Below are 20,429 nucleotides of genomic sequence, written 5' to 3' on the forward strand. Positions count from 1 at the left end.
AGGGGGGGAAGAGAGAGTGAGTGAGGGAGAAAGAGATGGGGATATATGTAGCATTGGAGTGAGTAACTTGTATATTTAACTTACTGCAGACTGCTGCTGCTGCTGCAGGCGCATGTTTGGTGATCCACTGCCCAAGTAAGGTAAGCTTAGGGCCTGCAAAATCAGCATCCGAGGGGGGAAAAGAGAAAGATCGAGAACAAGGGTATATTTAGAACTTCGATCATGAAAACCAGAGAGAGAGTATTGAAACTTGAAACTGAAAGCAACAAGTAATATTTCCTATTTGAAATGGAACTTTAACGGTGTTTTTGTACTGCATGCTGCTGCCATATATGACTACCAACTCATGGTCATGGTTTATTCCAGTCTTAGCTTCAAAAATAAAGGAGGGAAGAGAGAGGGAGAGGGAGAGAGAGACGTGACCTCAATTTGATTCTGAAGGAATCTGATATACCCAATAGCCTCTAACAAGACAGAGGCTGTGTCAGTCTGCAAAAGAGAAAAAAGCCACACCACGTCCCTCCAAAGTTATACACTTTTTATGTCTGCATTCTTCTTTAATGCTTAAAGGTAAAAACTAATTTAAACTACGATTTGTGATAGATAAATGAAAGTAGGGTATTGAAGTTCAGAAGTTCTTTCATTATATATGGAGATCAATTTTCTTATTTTAACTGCTAAGATTAATTTATGAAGGCTACTTTACCTTCCCAAATGGGGAAACAAGCTGATGAAGAGCTGTAATTCTGTCACCTAATTTCTCCTTCCTCACCTGATCGATCACGAAACACAAACGAAGATATAAAATAAGAGGTGCAGGATTCATATGCAGGTCCTTAGCTTAAAGATAGACGAGAGAAAGATGGGAGCGAGAAAGATAGGCAGACAAAGAATCAATATGATTGATCAGAAATGGACAATCAAGAAAGACAAGTATTACTATCCTAGCTAGCTTACACAGATAGCTGCATGTGTGTGTCTGTTTTCGTGTGTGAAACAGAGAAGAGAGAGAGAAAAGAGATGCCGGAGATGGAACATCATGACTGGTAAATTAGCGTTACCTTGAAGGTAGGTTGGGCTGAAGAAGGAGGTTGAACCCTAGCTTTCTTAACTGCCCCACCAGTTGCACTGCTGTTACACTTCACAAGTCCAGAAACCAAGAAATTAATATTTTGAACGGGACTAAGAAGATAAATAATATTTAGAAACCATAATTGGTTTTATATGCGATACGATCAATTAACTTCATACTAATTGATCAGAAAGGGGAAAATGGAGTCAGGTTCGATTCAATCCATTTCAAAATTAGCATGCTGATCATTAATTCCAGAAATTGGGAAAAAGGCGTTTAAATCAAAATAAAACAACAAAGAAACCAAGAGAAAATTAAAATCCACAGTACTTTTCATAGCTTGATTATAAGCTCATGATCTGTTTTCAGCATTCATGCATTATAAAACACAAGGTTAAATCTGAGAAGAAGCGGAAGAAAGGAATCTCCAAACCCTAACTAGGAAATCAAGATTCAAGAATATATGTCTTCGTTTTCTCGACTCTCTCAATCTCTCTTACCTCGGAGCTGGATCGGCTCGGTGGTGGGTGCCTCGCCTCCGACTTGTTAGAGAAATCCAACATGTTGCTACCGAAACTCGTCACACACGACGACTTAGGAGATGAGGCTGAGGCAGCAGTAGAACTGGTTGGCATAATTTGAGACAAAGAGCACAAAGCTGAAGACTGGAAATCTTCACTATTATTCCCAGTCCCATGATGACCGTACAAAAAGCTCCCTGGTGGTGAGTTTTCTTGCTTCACATCAACATTAACAGGAGCATTCGGATGAGCTTGACTACTCAATATATGCTCCTCCCAGTCCTCCAGTTTCTTAGCTTGATGGATTAATTGTCTCAGACCATTTGCCTTATCATGTTCACTTACCAGTCCACCCCTGCTTGTTAATAATTAACCACACCCGTTAATAAGTTTGATTTCGATCTAAATATGAAAATAAAAAGCGGAAATCCATGCAGGCTGCAAGAAGCAGCGATGAGAATTCTCAAGGATTCTGAGTTTTGTAAAACAATACATGTAAGATCAGTCGTGTATGTTAACATACTACTAGAAAAAAGGACTTAAGCGACGAAACAGCTCGAGAGGATTAAAGAGTTCTTACATGAGGAGTTGGCTCCAAGACTCTGGAAGCTCCTGGTTCTGGTTGTTGGTGTCATGCCAGGAAGGAATAAAGGGAAGTGAAGAAGAGGAGGAATGAGTCGGTTGAAACTGTGGAATTAAAAAACTAGGGTGATGGGGAGGAGGCAAGAAAGGAGATGATGAAGGTTGGTTCGTCGTTATCGGCGCCCTCATGCTATTGATGTTCCACCAGTTAGGGTTTCCGGCCGCCATCATTTGTTGCACCGGTGAGCTCTGTAAAACATGACCTCTATTCATGCCTTAGTCTCCTGAACTTGGCTTAGCTTTCCTTTCCTCCTTTGTGTGGTTTTCCTTTTTGTTTTGCTGAAGCTCCCAAAATAAGTCTTTGTAGAAACTTTGAGAGGTTACCTACACTGGATTTTTTTGAGAGGTTACCTACACTGGATTAAGTACCAAGGTTGTGTTTTAAGAGAGAATTTGAATAATCATGGAGTTTTGAGAAACCCTCCTAGCTCTCTCTCTCTCTCTGTCTCTCTCAAAGACTCACACCCTCTTCTTTATTACTCTGATCTGTCTTTTTCCTTTCTTCCCCTTTCTTTTGTGTTTTTCTTTTCTTTCTTGCTTTTTCATCTGCTTTTGCTTTATCTCAAAGTGGGACAGAAAAGGTGGTAGCAATTCCAATTAATTAAGTAAACGAAAAATATATTGGATCTTACTAACGTGACTGTGAGTTTACATCGTCTCCATACCATCACTCCCCACCTGGCATTAATTACACATAAAACATATATAACGGAAATTCTTTTACGTACCATGGTGTAACACGGAGTAACTAATATGTAGTATTTGATTCAGCCACTCATGTGGCGCTATTATGCATATATATTAGTATCGTTAACAAAATTGAAACCTAAAAAAAAATAGTTCAAGAGCTTCTAATACATGATGTGAGGACTCGTGGTCGAGGAAGAGGTTCTATATTATTGTGGGAGCTTAATTTGATCATATACAAAATAAGAATAAAAGGAAGGAATGAAGGATCTCCCGTTTGAATTTGTTCTATCTTCGCAACTCTAAGTGTCGTGACTAGTGTATTGTGATGCGTAGAATTTGCTCTCTATACATATAGTAACTTGCATCTTAACTTTTTCTTGGTTAATATTGCTAGTTGGCATCCCCATTTCATAACTGAGATATTTTGATGATGTGTTCAATTCATGATAAATTTGTTGTAGTATTTGAGTTGTTGTTGTTGTTTTTTTTTTTGTTTTTTTTTTTTTTTTGTAGAATGGTATTTGAGTTGTTTATTCCATAAACAAAACAAATAATTAACCTAAATAATTTTGTTGAAAATTTAATGTCAATCCGTCATGGTAATAAAGATAGTGTCCTCCCTTAAAATACCGTAGCTAGCTCGCTCTTCCCCCTTTCTAATAAGGAAAGATTTAACGTCTAAGAATCAAAAATTAGATGGAAATGAGTTTAACTTGTGAGATATAGCCAAGTAATTAAGTGTCTTAATTGACCTAGGTACGTACTAAACTACGAGAAATGATGAGTACTTAATTGGTCAATATTGCATGTAATTGAGTCATTTATAATTGAGATATAGCCACCTTATTCCGAGTCATGACTACTGCAAGAGCTAGCTGAAGCTTCATGTTTCGTGTTCGTCATGCATGGTTTGATTTTGGTTACTTGTTCATTTTGTCATTGCTAATTAGATTTGATTTCCTGCAACATTTTAGGTTATGATGTTGATATCGATCGAGAACTAGTACGTACGTAACCCTAGCTAAACCATCGTATACGAACTCTGAAGTACGTACGTCTTAACAGATGGCTAGGATATATGCTTCAGATTTTGTTTGGATTGAAATTTACAAGCTAGCTACTTAATAATAATAACCGAGAATGACGATTACGAAATTGATCGATAGTGAGAGTGTCATCAAAATATGAACATTGGCATTACTAGATTTGTTGTCATCTTGAAAGGCTATTAGTGGATGATGTATGTGTGGCAACCATATCTGCTTGTAAGCTTGCTGTAACTGACTGTGTAATCGTTTAAGAAATGAAGTAGAAGAATGTGGTAAATGTGAGGACGATCACCCAAGAGATAGAGCATATAATATGAATGGAGGTGACCGACATTGCACAGTGTTACACTTTTCGAGAGGTCAATTTCTAGGGTTTGGAGATCCCTAATCTCAGGTCTCCAAGAGAATGATTTACAGTTTCCCAGAATCAAGACTAGTCAAGAATGGTCTCACTCACATGTTGATAAAATGGCCACCCTTATCTGTACTGGCAACCAAATTCGCGATCGGTGGTTAAAACTAGCTACAAATTAACTTAGAAGAAAGTCGGAAAGCATGGATATCCATTTCTACTCTAGCTAGTAGCTACACCTACCGCCATCTTCGAAATCAAATGCTAAAGCTTCTTCGAATGGACACATAATTGTTCAAAGTCCTTAATCCTATTATAATTGTTCTGATTCATGCATAATCATGTAATGATATGAAACAAAGCATGAATTTCATATTTGAAACACATAACATGCATTTCATCGTTGTTGTTGTGAAAATGTGATAGTAATTATGCGTGATATATCTTCTACTAAAAAACGATAATGTATGTTGATATGAAGCAATTTGTGTATAGATATGTTAAATTTGATATCTTTTAATCTACATTAGATAATAACCACATACATATTCTGTAATAATCATTTAAATAGTGAAACAAGGTAGATATATGTAAATACGATAGTAAATCAAGAACCGTTAGCGCATATTATATTTCATTCTTATGAACTTATCGTACCTCTATTTTCAAACGAATTAAAGTAATGTGATGAAAGTCTATCTACTCTAGTATGTTCTAACTAATACGAGGGGCATGACTCTTATAATATGTGAAACCCTAGCTTTCATCATTAGATCTCTAACTCTAGGGTTGGGGAGTGGCCACTCATAAAAAAAACCCCAAGGCCGACGCCTTACTACTTCCGTTTGATATTCCTCCAAGGCTCCAACATTCTCCGTATCGATAAAATCAAACGAGAACGAGCTAGCAAGCATAAAAGAATGTTAAAATTATTCTCCCCTCGCAATTATTCTCTCCACGACACACATTCCCTTAAACCGCATTTTAAAGCAAGAAACAAACAAAGGAACAAATACCCCCCTTAAATCTCGAGCTCATTTGCCTTGCCTTAGGAACATAACCCCTTATTCTTTAGGGCATATTTACCAAAACTAACTCGTAAGTAGCTACGGTGGTGTTGTCTGGTCCGTACTGCCAAAATCTTTGTCGGAAGCGCCGTGTCTTTTCCAGCACCACCCCACACTTTTCCTCAATCCTCCCCATTTTTATTTGCTTCTTCTTTGGCTCTCTCCCATGCTCCAACCATAAAACAAACAAGGAACAACAACACGCCTCCCTTTTGTCCTCACCTTTCCTCTCATATATTCTTCTCTCTCTAACACTATGCTTTTGGGTTTTCCTATATTAGCTAGTTGGAGCTAGTTGGTTTTTTTTTTTTTTTTTTTCTCTGTGCATATTAACCAACAAATTCGAGGTCTTGGCTCGTTGAGGAGTCCTTCTCGATCGTTTGAAGCCTGAAATATTGAATATGTGGCTCAAATGTTTGTTGGTAGAGATCGAACTTGTGGCACAAAAACATGCATTATGATATTATCTATATGATTGATGTATGAACAAAACCACCCATGATTACTAAAGGTTAGGTGAACTTGGGCAACATTCACTTGTATACCTAAACGCACATGAATCAAAATTCATTCTGGCTAATGTAGGCTACTCATTCTTCCAAATTGTTCGTTATTAATTAAGATAAATAAAGATTCCGAGACTAATATTCTCCTAAAATTTATGAACTGTATCTCCATAACACACAATTTTTAAGCCAAAATCACATGTTCTTATCTTCTTAACAAAAACTTCTAACTCCAAAAGAATGATTTTTAAGCAATATAGAACTTAAAAACCTAATACATATCCTAAAAATTATGTGAGATTTTCAATAAAAATTAAACTCTAACAATATTTGCTAACTCGTTTTCACTTATTTTGGGTGCCAAACCATGTCGAGACCACTGATTATTATAATTAAAATCCTGAATCTTGTTGATATCGCATAGCGAGCTTTCAATTGGAATGTTTAAATTGTAAACTACCTGGAAACTTTTTTTCCAGAAACATGCTAAATACAAAGTTCCATGAAACGACTTCGTACATCGACTTCAAATTGGCAAAAACAATCACACAGGACAATATTTCTCCATTACGGCGAACACATGCTTCTGAATATACCCATCAATCCATCATCATGACCATCGTGACCTCCGAGTTCTTTTGTCTTGTATTTTTGGCATATATACATGTAGACAACATGGTGCTAATATGCATGTTTTCCTATATCATTATCAGGATTAACTTAATTTTTAATTGAAATTAACAATAATTAACATCGTCGACATTTTTGAAACTTGGCATGTCGTGTCCTAGAGCTTCGAATATTACCTCATAAAAGGGTGTGTTCTTTTGTTTCATCTTGCTCATGCTTGATCATCGGATTCCTTATATCACATGCTGCTGAACTCCCTTGAATTCTATCCAGAATTCTTGAGATCCCTAGACAGCTTAATTAATCATCTTATATCCAATAAGCTTTTTGTAGGGTAAGCCATAACCCAAATAATCCCGGTTTAGCCAAAAGGCATGCTACTAAGTAGGCAAATCCCCCATCCATGACAAATGAAGACAAGCAAATAGAAATTTACTATACCATCAACTTGAAAACATGAACAACCAATTATTAAAAAGAAGAACAAGATGAATAATCAACTAAAACGAAAATTCTTCTACGCACCAAGGTGCAAGTGAACCGAGCAACTAATATACAATATTTTGATTCGGTAATCCACGTCACATTATCATGCATGTATTCTAACACCGTTAACACAATTGAAACCTAAAAAAATAATCCTTAGTGCTTCCAACATAGGAGGTGATCGAGGACTTGAGGTCAAATAAGAGGTACACTTATTATAGGCGCTTAATTTGATCTGATTAAAAATGAAAATAAAAAGAAGGAATTTAGAGTCTCAGGTTTCATTGGATCTTCATATATGACGATTTGAAGACTTGCAGCTTAATGGTGCAAATATATTTTGGTGCGTAGAAAATGCTTGTATAGATAAGAACTGATATGATGCAATGCAACTTAATTTCTTACTAGAAAACTAAGAACGAAGTGTGTGTGTATAGATCGAAGTCGTTTTCGAAAAGAAGTGTATTAGTAAGTTGCAATTAAGAATCATGTAATTAAAATATTAGTTATATTACAAAGGAATAATCTTGGCAGACAAGCAAAAAGATCATATCTCAGTAGATTATAAACAAATCTTCAATCATTCTCAGTAGGAGATAAAATACTCAGATTTTTCATCCTGCCCTTGTTAATATAGCTATAGAACTGATCCCAATAATCTTCATACCCTTCCTTTTGCAATTCAATATCAAATATACGTTTGTCTTTTTATATATATTGAATAATACCCGTTCACTTTCTAGGTTTTTTTGCCCCACTCTAATGCTTGTTTACATATGTTTAATACTTTTCGATTTGTTAACTGATTTAGGGCGAATTATTTCAAGCATAGCTTTTTCTAGTTTCTATGCATGTGTCAAAGCCAATGTGCTTGTTGCTTAAAGAGAATAAATGTCAAACGAGAGAGGACTAAACAAGGATTAACTTGCTTTAGTTTGTTATAATCAGTCTTTTCTTCGAAGCCACGACAAGGATGGTAAGGCCAAAGGCTAATCCCAGCTATTACAGATATGTACGTAGTGTACGTACCAAGTCGATCGATCACTGCTGATGAAATGACAATAGTACTCGATGCAAGAGTAGTGTTCAACTTCATGAAATGACAAAATGAACAAGGCATTTCTTCTATTTTCTGCAAACAAAGACTAAGGGACAAGCAGACGAACTTTGCAGGACTTGATGGCTATCAATTTCTAAATGGTACGTATACGTATAGTCTTATTGTTTATCTTCAGGTTCGGGGTTTCAGAGTCATTTCGGGGAAGAAAAAGGAGAGGAAGATGTGAGCTGATCGGCTTGAGAATTGCTTCTATGATGAGTTTAGCTGCTCAGGCTTTACAGCCTTGCTAGCTCGTCGACGGTTCGTGAGCCTGACGTCTGCCCTAGATCATCAAACATGCAAACGGAAGCAGCTCACGTGCATTGCTCACGTGCCAGACTGTGACCAGCCGCGAACGAAAACTATTGTGCCCATGATCGATCCAGTGATCCTCGATGATCAGCAGAAGGAGACGAACCAGAGCTACAGAACTGAGATGGATCAGGTTCAATTCACATGGTGCCACACGTGTGAAGGCAGAAGAACCAAAAAGAAATATAAGAAAGATATAAAACAGTGTCTAATTATTCATAACCCAATCAGGCAATCACATGGCAACTAGGAGTAGTTCATCATGATCGATCATCACCACCTTTATGTTTGGACTGGGATACAAACCTTTTCATCTGTAAAATTAGTTTGTCATCTGTAAGTGATGAAGAAGTAAGAAAGATGCATTTTCATGTGAATTGGTTTTAATTATTACATTTTTTTATTATTTTTTTGGTTATATGTAGACCCCAAAAGGGCATGGAAGAACATAAATTAGCCACAGAAAACAAAGTTTGGACCAACGATCATAGTGTGGCGCCAAACTGTCAAGGTACACTTGTATGAAGGAGATCGAGTTAGAATTGTATATATATATGAATGGGAGGTTAAGGTTGATATTATCTCTAACCAAGATATCCGTTATGAAATTTCCTTCATGGTAAGCATAGACAAGAATTTTGTATCATACCGTTGTATTATAATTAAAATTGTAAAATTAAATTCGGTACATTTTAAAGGAACAAAGCAAAATTATAGTTCATTTTTTTAATTTTATTATTTATTAATAACTTAAAATTATTAGTTAAACATCTTAACCAATTAAGCCACGATTCACCGACGTAAAAGTCACGTCTAAATTATAGTCTTCCTAACACAAAAGTTCATAGGAAGATTAATGTTATAGTAATTGTTTATATTTTTTTGCTTTTATAGTGGGCCCAACATCCGTAGAAGTTGTATACAAGCAGCATTCTTCCTCTTCGGGCCTTTTACCCTTTGACAGCGACTTACAATTTTGGACCGTATTGTTGCTAGTGGAGTGGGCCCAACAAAAGGCCCACTACCAGCCCTTTGTCCCCCTTCCCATAATGCCAAAACTGTCCCACCTCCCACAACTACTCCCCCTTCCCTTTCCTTCATTATTGTCTTTTTCCTTTCTAAAAAAAAAAAAATATGTCCTTTTAATTTGTAACCAACAACATAAAAATAAAATAACAATGAGGCCCTAGACCTATAATGAAAATTTTCTTTTAGATTTTGCTATATTGGGTTCTGGTTATGCAAAATAAAAAAAATAAAAAAGGGGAGAATGTGACACCTATACATACATTCTACCATCTACCCATTCCTTTAATATTTTATTATTTTAGAAAAGAAATTTTAAATTAGTATGGGAGCATTTGATTATGACGTCAGCTATACATCAACTGTGACGTTTTATCTGTAGATGAAATGGCATTGTTTGACTCGTGTTGACCCAGTGGGCCAGGATCCATGAGGTCTTCTTGCTGTGGGGCATGAGGTTGGTGGTGGAGTCAAACATATAATTATGAATATTTGGCTAGTATTATCTGCACTAATCATCAGTGCTTAAAAAGTGGGTTAAGACAATTTTGTTTTGTTTTGTTTTTGATGCTAGTGGGTTAAGACTTAAGAGCACTAGGATATAGTTGAAAAAATATACAATTTTTTTATCCAATGTGTTTTATTTCTTGCATTAACAAAGGTCTTCAATTTAAGAGCAACATGGTTCTCATAAAAAACATGGGTGTCGATGATCTTGTTACGAAGAATGCTTCTCACATTGAAGATGTGTATTTCTCGTTTATTTTTCGATTAAGCGCTTTGCTTGATGACGTTTTTGGTATAAAATAAAGAAGTCTATAATAGCCATAATATGACTAGATAGATTTCGTTGTTCTTGTTTCGCTAGGCATTTTTCTCTATCGTTGAAAAGTAAAACACACATTACACAAATGTCTTCCTTATTATGATTAGCTAACGATCCTTACTATGCGCTCAATGTCCTGTCCTAATGGGGCAACAATATATTCGGCAGGCTGGCTCACATTTGTATCTACCATGAATTCCCCCTTGTTCTTACAGTTGAACAATTATGAGACATCTTACCAAAGAGAATTTGCGAAGTAAACTCAACTAATAAACTTGGATTAGTACGATACTTCGATTTGGTCTCAAGTTAATTTCATCACCAACCGGAAACTGGGCTTAACATCATCATTCCTTTTTCAAATGTACCCGACCCGGCCCAATCCCCACCCTACTTGAGCTGAACAGTAGTGACTAGCTCAACATAACTGCGTCGATCAATTTCTTCTTCGAAAAAACAATGGCGGTTTTCCAAGCGGTGACGTGGCTCTCCAGAACCTTCTCCACCGCCGCTTCTCACCCTCTCCGAGTCTGCATCGTCGGAAGCGGACCCGCCGGCTTCTACACGGCGGAGAAGGTAAAGCCTCGTATCGCTTCTGCAGTGGTTTTTTGGAATCTGATGGATGCAATTGGTTTGTGATTTTTGAATTGAACTGAATTAGATGCTGAAGGCGCACCAGGAAGCTCAGGTTGACATCCTTGACCGGTTGCCCACGCCGTTCGGATTAGTCCGCTCCGGCGTAGCACCGGACCATCCTGAAACCAAGGTGATCATATCATTCCCCCAATTTCATTGCTATTTCGGAAAGTTAAGTTCTAGAGGATTAATCGTTCTAGAGTAAGAATGCTGTGGAATTTTTTGAATGCTTGTTTGCGGTGGTGGAGTTTTAGATTTTTGGGTTGCGAAAATGAACTTCTTATATTTGAGCTTATTGTGATCAGAAAACTTGCAACAGATTGTGGTGAACCAGTTTACGAGAGTCGCGCAACACAAACGCTGCGAGTTCTTTGGGAATGTCACTCTTGGATCCTCTGTCACTCTTCCCGAGCTCCGCCTGCTGTATGATGTGGTGAGTTTCTAGCTCAATAGATGAAAATGTGAATTCATTCTTGTTGTGGTTGTTTGTTTGAACAAGTTATTTATGCAATTGAGCAGGTTGTGCTTGCGTATGGCGCTGAGAGTGATAGAGTTCTTGGTATACCAGGAGAGGTATGTATTGCTTGTTTCGATTTTATTTTCTGCCGTTCTTCATTTCAATAGACTGGATAGTGTTAATGCCGAATGAATGTGGGGACTAAACTTAGAGGGTGTCAAATGGTAATATCTCTTATTGGACATGAGGATCGAGCCTTCATTACGGTTTAGGAGGATTTGGGATTTTCCTCTTTTAGGGTAGGGTGGGGTTGACAGTACTAAACCACTGTTGGTGGATATCCTTTATAAATTGACTTATATTGTATTTATATCTTATTGGATACTTGTTTGTGTTTCTTGCTAGGATTTGAGTGGCATATATGCAGCTAGAGAATTTGTGTGGTGGTATAATGGGCATCCGAATTCCAGATACCTTAATCCTGACTTGACGAGTTCGGATACAGCTCTGATTCTTGGCCAGGTATCTTCATGCTTTATTTAGGAAACGAGGTCAGATATAGGATCAATTTTGCAATTAGTTACTGGCACAAGTAAGGTGGTTACTGCAAACACTTTACCGTTCTTGCTACACCACTTGCAACTATCTCAAGCTCAGTCTAGACTTGCTACTTCTTTATATCACTGGGCATACTTTCATTATTCCATCTCTAACATTATTAAAAAAATTACACAAAAATATATGTAGACGTTATGCTATATTTTTTTGTTTCTCTTCAATGGTTATAAAGTATCTAAGAATTCTCTTCTAAAGGCATCACTTAGTAAAAGAAACAAAAAAACAAATGATGTAAGGTAGAAATTGTAATTAGATAGAGCATGGTGCTGATTAACTGCATCAAAGAACAGGGTAAGGGAGCCAATAAAGGTGTAAACTAGATCTAGGTTTCAGGACATGACCCTGTGTTGTTACCAAAAACAAATGATTATCCCTCAATACATTGGTTTATCATGTAGTGAGAAACAAAAGTGAACTGTAACTTGACGTGGCTTGAGTATAGTTTAAGTATTTTGAAGAAATGTTGTGGCCTTTGGGCACTCAGAAAATATGAAATTTATTACACTTCAGAGGACATGTTAAAACATAAAGCTTTCTACTACAGAGGTGTATCCCTATTAAACAGTTGGTTTTGATTCCAGGGAAATGTAGCTCTTGATGTTGCACGCATTCTTTTACGACCAACAACAGAATTGGCAAAGACTGATATTGCCAGCCATGCTTTGTCAGCTCTTCAGAAGAGCTCTATAAGGTTTTCTATCCCATACTCAGTTACATTCACTGGATACTTTATTTTATCTAAGTTTCATGTTTAATGATATCAATTTCTCTTCAGGAAAGTATATTTGGTTGGGAGGCGAGGTCCAGCACAGGCAGCTTGTACTGCTAAAGAGCTGCGTGAAATTCTTGGTGATTGTCAAACTTTTCATCATTTTAATGCTCAGTGCAGTACATTATTTGTATTTTTGTGCTAGACTGTTCTCTTTTGGATTTATCTACATTTGAGTAATTTTGAAAAAGTGTTGCTTTTGCTTTTCAGGTATAAAAGATCTGCATGTTCACATAAAGGAAAGTGATCTACTGAAAACCCCAGCAGATGAAGTAATCTTTTTCTCCTCTTCTCTCTGTCACTGTTGGTGATACATTAATTCCTTTTTATCTTTAGTAATATTCCCTTCCGCTGGTGTTTTGTGCCTTGTTGCTGTCATTTGGTAAGGAAGAGATGAAGAATTATCGAATTCGAAAAAGGGTTTATGAGTTGCTGTCTAAGGCTTCTACATCTAGACCTTCCCACCCCAGTTCAGATCCACGTGAACTCCACTTTATTTTCTTTCGGAAGCCAGATAAGTTTCTAGAATCTGATGAGAGAACTGGCCATGTTTCTGGTGTGAGACTTGAGAAGACAAAGCTCATAGGTAAATTTATCCTTCATAAATGTGTGATGTAAAATTGGTCGTGTATTTTCCAATGCAGTGAACACAGCACTTAGTCACTGGACCATTGATTCGTTTTGTACCTTAGTAAAACAGGAGGTCACAATCGAGTTAATGTGAAAGCTGTTAATAGCACGAGTAAATTAGCTATATGATTGGCTGTCCAAGTGATAATGATATCTGCTTCCTTGAATTTAAAATTGTAGGTGTCAACCCTGGAGAACAAAAGGCTGTAGGTACGGGACAGTTTGAAGATCTTGGATGCGGGTATACTCTCTAAAATTCAAGCTTTTTCTATTTCCTACCAGTCACTTATATGTCTAATGTGTGTTGATAGTATATGTCGAAGCTGTAAAGTGAGATGTTTGTGTGTGTGTGTGTGATGAGTTGTGCTGAGGTACTGACAACTTTGTGTTTCTTCTCTCTGTAGAATTGTTCTAAAGAGCATTGGTTACAAATCAGTACCAGTTAATGGCTTACCATTTGATAATCAGAAAGGTAACCATTGGTTATATCCTATCTGGATCTCAGGTGTCCTTACAGATACACTATAAACATTCAGATTGACGGCATCTTCAAGCATTAAGTTCATGACATACAATATTTGAGGAAGATTATTCCACTAACATGTTATGGCATACACATATTGTGGGTAGTTCAGTTCATTTGAAAGTTTGGAGGCCTGATAGATCATTTCCTTAAAAGTTTGAATGTCAAAAGAACTATATTCCTATGCTCTTAGATATTTTACCCAATTAAACTTTACATGAAATGAGATGACATGAAAATTTATATGGCTGGTCCCGTATTCATGCATATGAGAAAGAAAAATCTGATCTGATGGCCCTTTCTCGCAGGTGTGGTTCCAAATGTTAGAGGGCGAGTTTTAAGTGATGCATCTGGCGATCATACACGGCTAGAGAAGGGTTTGTATGTATGTGGATGGTTGAAGAGAGGACCAACTGGGATTATTGCTACAAACCTCTATTGTGCTGAAGAAACTGTAAGTGGTATTTTATACTTGAATGGAAAGATAGCTTGTTAGGATTTGATTTCATTAGGGTGATTACAGCGCAGCTTTGCTCACTTGAGTTTTGACCAACATGGTAGGTTACAAGTATATCTGAAGACCTTAAGCAAGGCATAGTGACATCCTCATCATCTAGCTCAGGCAGGGAGGGTCTCCTCCAATTGCTGGACAACCGAAATGTAAGAGTTGTACCATTTAATAGATGGGAAAATATTGACTCACGTGAAAGAGAGCTTGGGAATTTAAAAGACAAGCCTCGGGAAAAATTAGCCACATTGGAGGAGCTTGAGAAAGCATCAGAGTAATTGAATACAAAAGGATTAAAGGTCGTCTTTATTTAGAGCTTCAGTAGAACATTGTTTGTTTACATAGTGAAAATAACAATTCTTTCTTTAACAATGATAGAGCTTTGATTTGTCATTGTTAATATTTGAATTTCAGGCTTAACGTTGTTCCTTTTGAAGAAAAGAAAATAACCAGTTATGTATTTGGTCTTTTCAATTAGCTACTTGGTCTATTGTGGCCCGTACTTCAATACTTACAAGGATGACGTGCTATGAACTACGACCCAATGATGGCAGGACCCAAAACGGCATCTTCATCTCGTTCCAATTCCACTTACATATAGAATCAGAGTCGATTAGTGTTGTCCTGGTTCTGTCCCCTAAATTGAAAATACCCATCTCGCTTTTCAAGTAATCACACTCACTAGGATACTCGTCCCGTTTAACACTTTCTGTGGCATAGTATATGCAATTCGGCTTGCAGCCAGGAACACTTGAAGCTAAAACAGACTGGGATTGACTTTGGCCTAAGAATATCGCATCATCTCCAATGCATTTTACCTCAACCAGCTGAACGCGGGACTTGTCTTCCTCGTTGAACACGATCTTGCAAACGCCGAAGGAGGTTTCTTTAAACGCATAAAATCTTAGAACGAGCAACAGGTCTCCATTTGTTGACTCCACAAGATATTGCTGCCTACAATGTGCACGGAAATATCCTTAGGGTCAGGGTTAAAACGCAATATACTGTATTTCGGATATGGAAGGTTGAAATGCTATTAACATCCAAGGTTACTATCCTACTGTCCCCAATTGAAGAAGCAAGCCAGAATTGTTTTTATGAAATATAGCATCATCGAACTTAGGAAGATCTGGAGGCAGTCGTTTGATCGTGATCCAAGATTCTTGTCCTCCTTTAATAAGCGCTAACGGCGGAGAATAACCATTCGTATATCCTATGCGGGTCGCCAATGGTCTAAATAATGCAAAGAGCACATAATAGTTTTCCGGATGCAAAGCGGGGTTAGCAGACAAGATAACTCTCGGGATCCAGTCTTTAACATGCTCGAACAATTTTTGGATGCAATGCATATAGGGGGGAAGATGAATCACCTCTGATGCTTTTCCGAAAGGGTTTCGCAGAGTAATTTCATGAACGAGCTTGAATCTTCTATTTTCTTGCCATTCCCCGGTTGATTGGAGTGCCGACTGCCGAGGCCAACCAACCTTGGCTAGAGCCACAAAGGTTCTCATTGTAAGGCATCAATAAACGAATGTTGACGTTGTTGTAGATTTTTCTTTCTGAAACGCTATACAGTAGTCTTTGCTTTGTATCATTATCGGATTCATTAGGGGGAAGCATGAGCATCGGAAGTAGCTTAGGCTTACTCACCCAACGTTGCTTGGTGCAATTGTAGAGTTTTGCAACTTGCTGCAGTTCCTTACAAACAGCGGCGAAACGAACATAGTCGACGAGCTCCAACAACTTATCAAGAACACAATACAAAACATCATTTGGAAGACATGAAATATGAAGTTTCATCTCTCTTTGTTCGTGGCAAGTTATTCCTCGTCTTTTAACATGTGCTGCTGCTTCGTCTTCTAGACTCATTGACACCTCATTAGCACTAGAAACGCCAATATCATCATCATGCTCTACCATCCCTTGTTTATATCTCTGTTTTTTCTTTCTTTTCTTCCTTTTGGTATATCATCACCGATGTTATATAGGCACCTAAAGAAGTCCAAGACATAGTAGGATTAGGAAACCGTAGCCCTCAAGAAAAGAGTTCAAGTCCTAGTCAGGTTATGATTAGCAAGTCGTTTGAAATCTTCTAATACAACGTGCGTGGTAGCGTTACAACCTTGTACGCTAGCTAGGTGGCTTCGTGGCATACTTGCATTATCTTCACATCATCGGTGTTCTACGTACTAAACCAACCAAATAAATGATTATATATAATTCCCTTTTCTTAACATATAAACAAATGCCGCAATCCATAATCCAATAATTCATAAGGAAAACCAAAGCCTTACTTAAGCAGATCTGCACCCATATGGAGAAATTAACCCATAAGTAGATCCTAGCTAGCAAGAGCTTAGCTTCTCAAACCCTCGACAAGACTCGTCACATTTGTTCTGCAGGAAGACTTGTTCGTCAAGAAAGAGAATCAAGAAGAGGATGAGATCAACGGAGGATGTAATATTTGGTTATAATAGAGGTTTTGTAATCTGCAGTGAGGTTGTGTTTATTTTTATATATCGTGGAAAAAGTGGAGGATGTAATGAGGCGACGAAAGATCGTTGGTTCAAAGCATCTGCCGGGTTTTGGGAAGGCAAAGGAACTTAGTTCAATACCTATTGGGTTTTAAAACAGACTGGGCTTATCATCTCTATTCCTTTTTTCAGATTAGCCCGACCCAGCCCAAATAACAGCCATATTTTCAGCAAGCTACGCTGAACAGTGTGACTAGCTTAATAGTTTACACAGTTCACAGTTGCATCTTTCAATTTCATAAAAAAATGGCGAGGACATGGTTTTCCAGAACCTTCTCCCCCGGCCCACCGCTTCTCACTCTCCGCGTTTGCATCGTTGGAAGTGGACCCGCCGGCTTCTACACGGCCGAGAAGGTAAAGCCTTGGATTCTAGAGGTTTTGTAGAGTTAAGTGAGAGGAACTTGAAGTTTGTGAGTTCATACATAATGTAATTGAGCAGTATGAAATTTTTGAATGCTTGTTTGTTGAGTGTTTAGCGTCATTTTGTGCTTCCCACGATTCGTTCGTTTAGTACCTCTTATGTTTGAGCTTATTGTGATCAGAAAACTTGCAACTGATTGAATGCTCATTCTTTGGAAATGTCACTCTTGGATCCTCTGTCACTCTTCCCGAGCTCCGCCAGCTGTATGATGTGGTGAGTTTCTAGCTCAATAATGCGAATTCGTTCTTGTTGTGGTTGTTTGTTTGAACAAGTTATTTATGCAATTGAGCAGGTTGTGCTTGCCGTATGGCGCTGAGAGTGATAGAGTTCTTGGTATACCAGGAGAGGTATGTATTGCTTGTTTCGATTTTTTTTTCTGCCGTTCTTTGTACAATATACTGGATAGTGTTAATTCAAAATGAATGTGGGGATCAAACTTAGAGGGTGTGAAATGGTAATATATCTTATTGTATAGGAGGGCCTAAATAAGATCAAGCCTTCATTAGGGTGATTACAGCGCAGCTTTCCTTGCTTGAGTTTTGACCGACATGGCAGGTTGCAAGCATATCTGAAGACCTTAAGCAAGGCATAGTATCCTCATCATCTAACTCAGGCAAGGAAGGTCTCCTCCAATTGCTGGGCAACCGAAATGTAAGAGTTGTACCATTTAATAGATGGGAAAAGATAGACTCACGAGAAAGAGAGCTTGGATTTTTGAGAGACAAGCCTCGGGAAAAATTAGCCACATTGCAGGAGCTTGAGGAAGCATCAGAGTAATTGAATATAAAGGATTAAGGTCGTCTTTATTAGAGCTTCAGTAGTACATTGTTTGTAAACTTAGTGAAGATAACTATTCGTTAAGAATGAGCTTTCATTTGTCATTGCTAATATTTGAACTTCAGGTTTAATGGTGTTCCTTTTGAAGAATATGATCACGTATGTATTTGTATCCGGTAAAACTTAATAAATCGTGAATCCTGCATTAACCCTTTGAAGGATAAAGACAATGATACCCATGTCTTGAAGAATTGCTATCAGACATCTCCTATAAACATATATTAAGGATAATACTAAGATCATGCATGATTGCTGCATAAATATTCTTTATAAGAAGATGAATTAGAAATAGAATCAGGAGATACTTTATTCATATGGACCGACTACTGCTATAGATATACGCATGCATGATACAGATCGATCAATAACCAAACCAAAATAGGAAGCTAGCCAACAACAACAACAGCACGTATGTCTGTATGTGGCCATACTTCAAGACTTACAAGGATGACATGCATGCTATGAACTACGACCCAATGATGGCAGGACCCAAAACGGCATATTCATCTCGTTCCAATTCCAGTTACTTATAGAATCAGAGGCGATTAGTGTAGTTCTGGACTTGTCCCCTAAATTGAAAATACCCATCTCGCTTTTTAAGATATCACTATAATCTTTCGGATACTCATCCCGTCTAACACTTTCTGTAGCATAGTATATGCAGTTCGGCTTGCAGCCAGGAATACTTAAAGCTAAAACAGACTGGGATTGGCTCTGACCTAAGAATATTGCATCATCCCCAATGCATTTTACCTCAACCAGCTGAAAGGGGGATTTGTCTTCCTCGTTGAACACGATCTTGCAAACGCCAAAGGAGGTTTCTTCAAACTCATAAAATCTTTGAACGAGCAATAGGTCTCCGTTTGTTGACTCCACGAGATATTGCTCCCAACAACGTGCATGGAAAATATTCCAAGCAGGTTCTGGTTTAAAACCACTATACTGTATCTTCGGCTGTGTAAGGTTAATGCTATCAACATCCAAGGTTAGCATCCCGGAGCCTACCAACTTATTTCTGCTTTCAAGAAGCAAGCAGATTTTGTTTCTATAAAATATAGCATCATCAAACTTAAGGAAATGTTGATCTAGTCGGTCGATCGTGATCCAAGATTCTTGTCCTCCTTTAAATAGCGCTAACGTTGGATTATAAACATTTATAATTCGTCGTACTACGCCGTTTGGTATGCGGTGCGTCAATAGCGCTAACGTTGGATCATGAACATTCATATGTCGTCGTACTACGCCGTTTGGCAATGGTATGCGGTGCGGCAATGGTCTATATAATGCAAATAGCACGTAATAGTTTTCCGGATGCAAAGCTGGGTTAGCAGACAAGATAACTCTGGGGATCCATTCTTTAACATGCTCGAACATTTCTGGGATGCAATGCATATAGGGAGGAAGATGAATCACCTCTGATGCTTTTCCGAAAGGGTTTCGCAGAGTTATTTCATGAACGAGCTTGAATCTTCTATTTTCAGGCCATTCCCCGGTTGATTGGAGTGCCGAGGCCAACCAACCTTGGCTAGAGCCACAAAGGTTCTCATTGTAAGGCATCGATAAACGAATGTTGATGTTGTTGTAGATTTTTCTTTCTGAAACGCTATACAGTAGTCTTTGCTTTGTATCATTATCGGATTCATTAGGGGCAAGCATGAGCATGGGAAGTAGCTTAGGCTTACTCACCCAACGTTGCTTAGTGCAATTGTAGAGTTTTGCAACTTGCTGCAGTTCCTTACAAACAGCCGCGAAACGAACATAATCGACGAGCTCCAACAACTTATCAAGAACACAATACAGAACATCAGTTGGAAGACATGAAATCTGAAGCTTCATCTCTCTTTGTTCGCATCCTAATTGGCCAGTTATTCGTCGTCTTTTAACATGTCTCTCTTGATCTTCTGCTCCTGCTTCTTCGTCTTCTAGACTCATTGACACCTCATTCGACCTAGAAAAACCAATATCATCATCATGCTCCACCATCCCTTATATCTCTATGTTTTTCCTCTCTTGATTTCTTTCTTTTTATGTTCACACAGATCATACCGTTATATAGGCAAATAAAGAAGTCAGAGACACATTAGGATTAGGAAACCCTAGCCCTCGGGAAAAGAGTCCAAGTCAGGTTATGATTAGGAAGCGTTGGAAATCTTACAACCGTATCCGGAGACCGTTATACAATGTTAATTAAGTCAGGAGTTACACGCTAGGTGGCTTC

General features: G+C 38.0%; 4 protein-coding genes across 4 annotated transcripts in view; 1 reads left to right on the forward strand and 3 right to left on the reverse strand.

Annotated features, from left to right (window-relative positions):
- The window catches only part of LOC101302559 (transcription factor bHLH68-like), a 3,828-nt gene extending 1,150 nt beyond the window's left edge, over nucleotides 1-2,678 (reverse strand). Inside the window, exons 1-6 of the mRNA XM_004299945.1 lie at nucleotides 2,174-2,678; nucleotides 1,573-1,948; nucleotides 1,062-1,139; nucleotides 707-772; nucleotides 424-489; nucleotides 88-153 (exon numbers count right to left, since the gene is read on the reverse strand). Coding sequence (XP_004299993.1) covers nucleotides 88-153; nucleotides 424-489; nucleotides 707-772; nucleotides 1,062-1,139; nucleotides 1,573-1,948; nucleotides 2,174-2,448 — 927 coding nt within the window. The 5' untranslated portion in view covers nucleotides 2,449-2,678. The remainder of the gene's footprint in view (nucleotides 1-87; nucleotides 154-423; nucleotides 490-706; nucleotides 773-1,061; nucleotides 1,140-1,572; nucleotides 1,949-2,173) is intronic.
- An 8,059-nt stretch (nucleotides 2,679-10,737) lies between these two features.
- LOC101302840 (NADPH:adrenodoxin oxidoreductase, mitochondrial-like) lies at nucleotides 10,738-14,888 on the forward strand. The gene is made up of 13 exons (XM_004299946.1): nucleotides 10,738-10,854; nucleotides 10,940-11,044; nucleotides 11,234-11,347; nucleotides 11,434-11,487; nucleotides 11,777-11,893; nucleotides 12,571-12,680; nucleotides 12,765-12,838; nucleotides 12,969-13,030; nucleotides 13,146-13,344; nucleotides 13,569-13,629; nucleotides 13,793-13,860; nucleotides 14,220-14,365; nucleotides 14,473-14,888. Exons 1-13 carry the CDS (start codon nucleotides 10,738-10,740, stop codon nucleotides 14,695-14,697), a joined length of 1,452 nt encoding a protein of 483 aa, XP_004299994.1. The 3' UTR covers nucleotides 14,698-14,888.
- Nucleotides 14,889-14,946: 58 nt separating this feature from the next.
- On the reverse strand, nucleotides 14,947-16,339 carry LOC101302760. Its single transcript, XM_004301504.1, has 2 exons — nucleotides 15,993-16,339; nucleotides 14,947-15,373 (listed from the first exon to the last, which is right to left on the reverse strand). The coding sequence occupies exons 1-2, from the start codon at nucleotides 16,337-16,339 to the stop codon at nucleotides 14,947-14,949; spliced, it is 774 nt and encodes a 257-aa protein (XP_004301552.1).
- A 2,331-nt stretch (nucleotides 16,340-18,670) lies between these two features.
- LOC101303042 lies at nucleotides 18,671-20,194 on the reverse strand. Its single transcript, XM_004301505.1, has one exon. It carries the CDS (start codon nucleotides 20,192-20,194, stop codon nucleotides 18,671-18,673), a length of 1,524 nt encoding a protein of 507 aa, XP_004301553.1.
- Nucleotides 20,195-20,429: the final 235 nt, after the last annotated feature.

Source organism: Fragaria vesca, linkage group LG5 (assembly GCF_000184155.1).
Source record: "Fragaria vesca subsp. vesca linkage group LG5, FraVesHawaii_1.0, whole genome shotgun sequence".
NCBI classification, from domain to species: Eukaryota; Viridiplantae; Streptophyta; class Magnoliopsida; order Rosales; family Rosaceae; genus Fragaria; species Fragaria vesca.

Excerpts from the sequence above, each read along its gene's own strand:
- LOC101302840 (XM_004299946.1), top strand. The coding sequence starts at position 10,738 with ATGGCGGTTTTCCAAGCGGTGACGTGGCTCTCCAGAACCTTCTCCACC. Across the intron at positions 13,031-13,145 it reads TGAAAACCCCAGCAGATGAA|GAAGAGATGAAGAATTATCG; the intron begins GTAATCTTTTTC and ends TCATTTGGTAAG. Across the intron at positions 13,345-13,568 it reads TGAGAAGACAAAGCTCATAG|GTGTCAACCCTGGAGAACAA; the intron begins GTAAATTTATCC and ends TTAAAATTGTAG.
- LOC101302760 (XM_004301504.1), bottom strand. The coding sequence starts at position 16,339 with ATGGTAGAGCATGATGATGATATTGGCGTTTCTAGTGCTAATGAGGTG. Across the intron at positions 15,374-15,992 it reads GATACAAAGCAAAGACTACT|GCAGCAATATCTTGTGGAGT; the intron begins GTATAGCGTTTC and ends TGCACATTGTAG.
- LOC101303042 (XM_004301505.1), bottom strand. The coding sequence starts at position 20,194 with ATGGTGGAGCATGATGATGATATTGGTTTTTCTAGGTCGAATGAGGTG.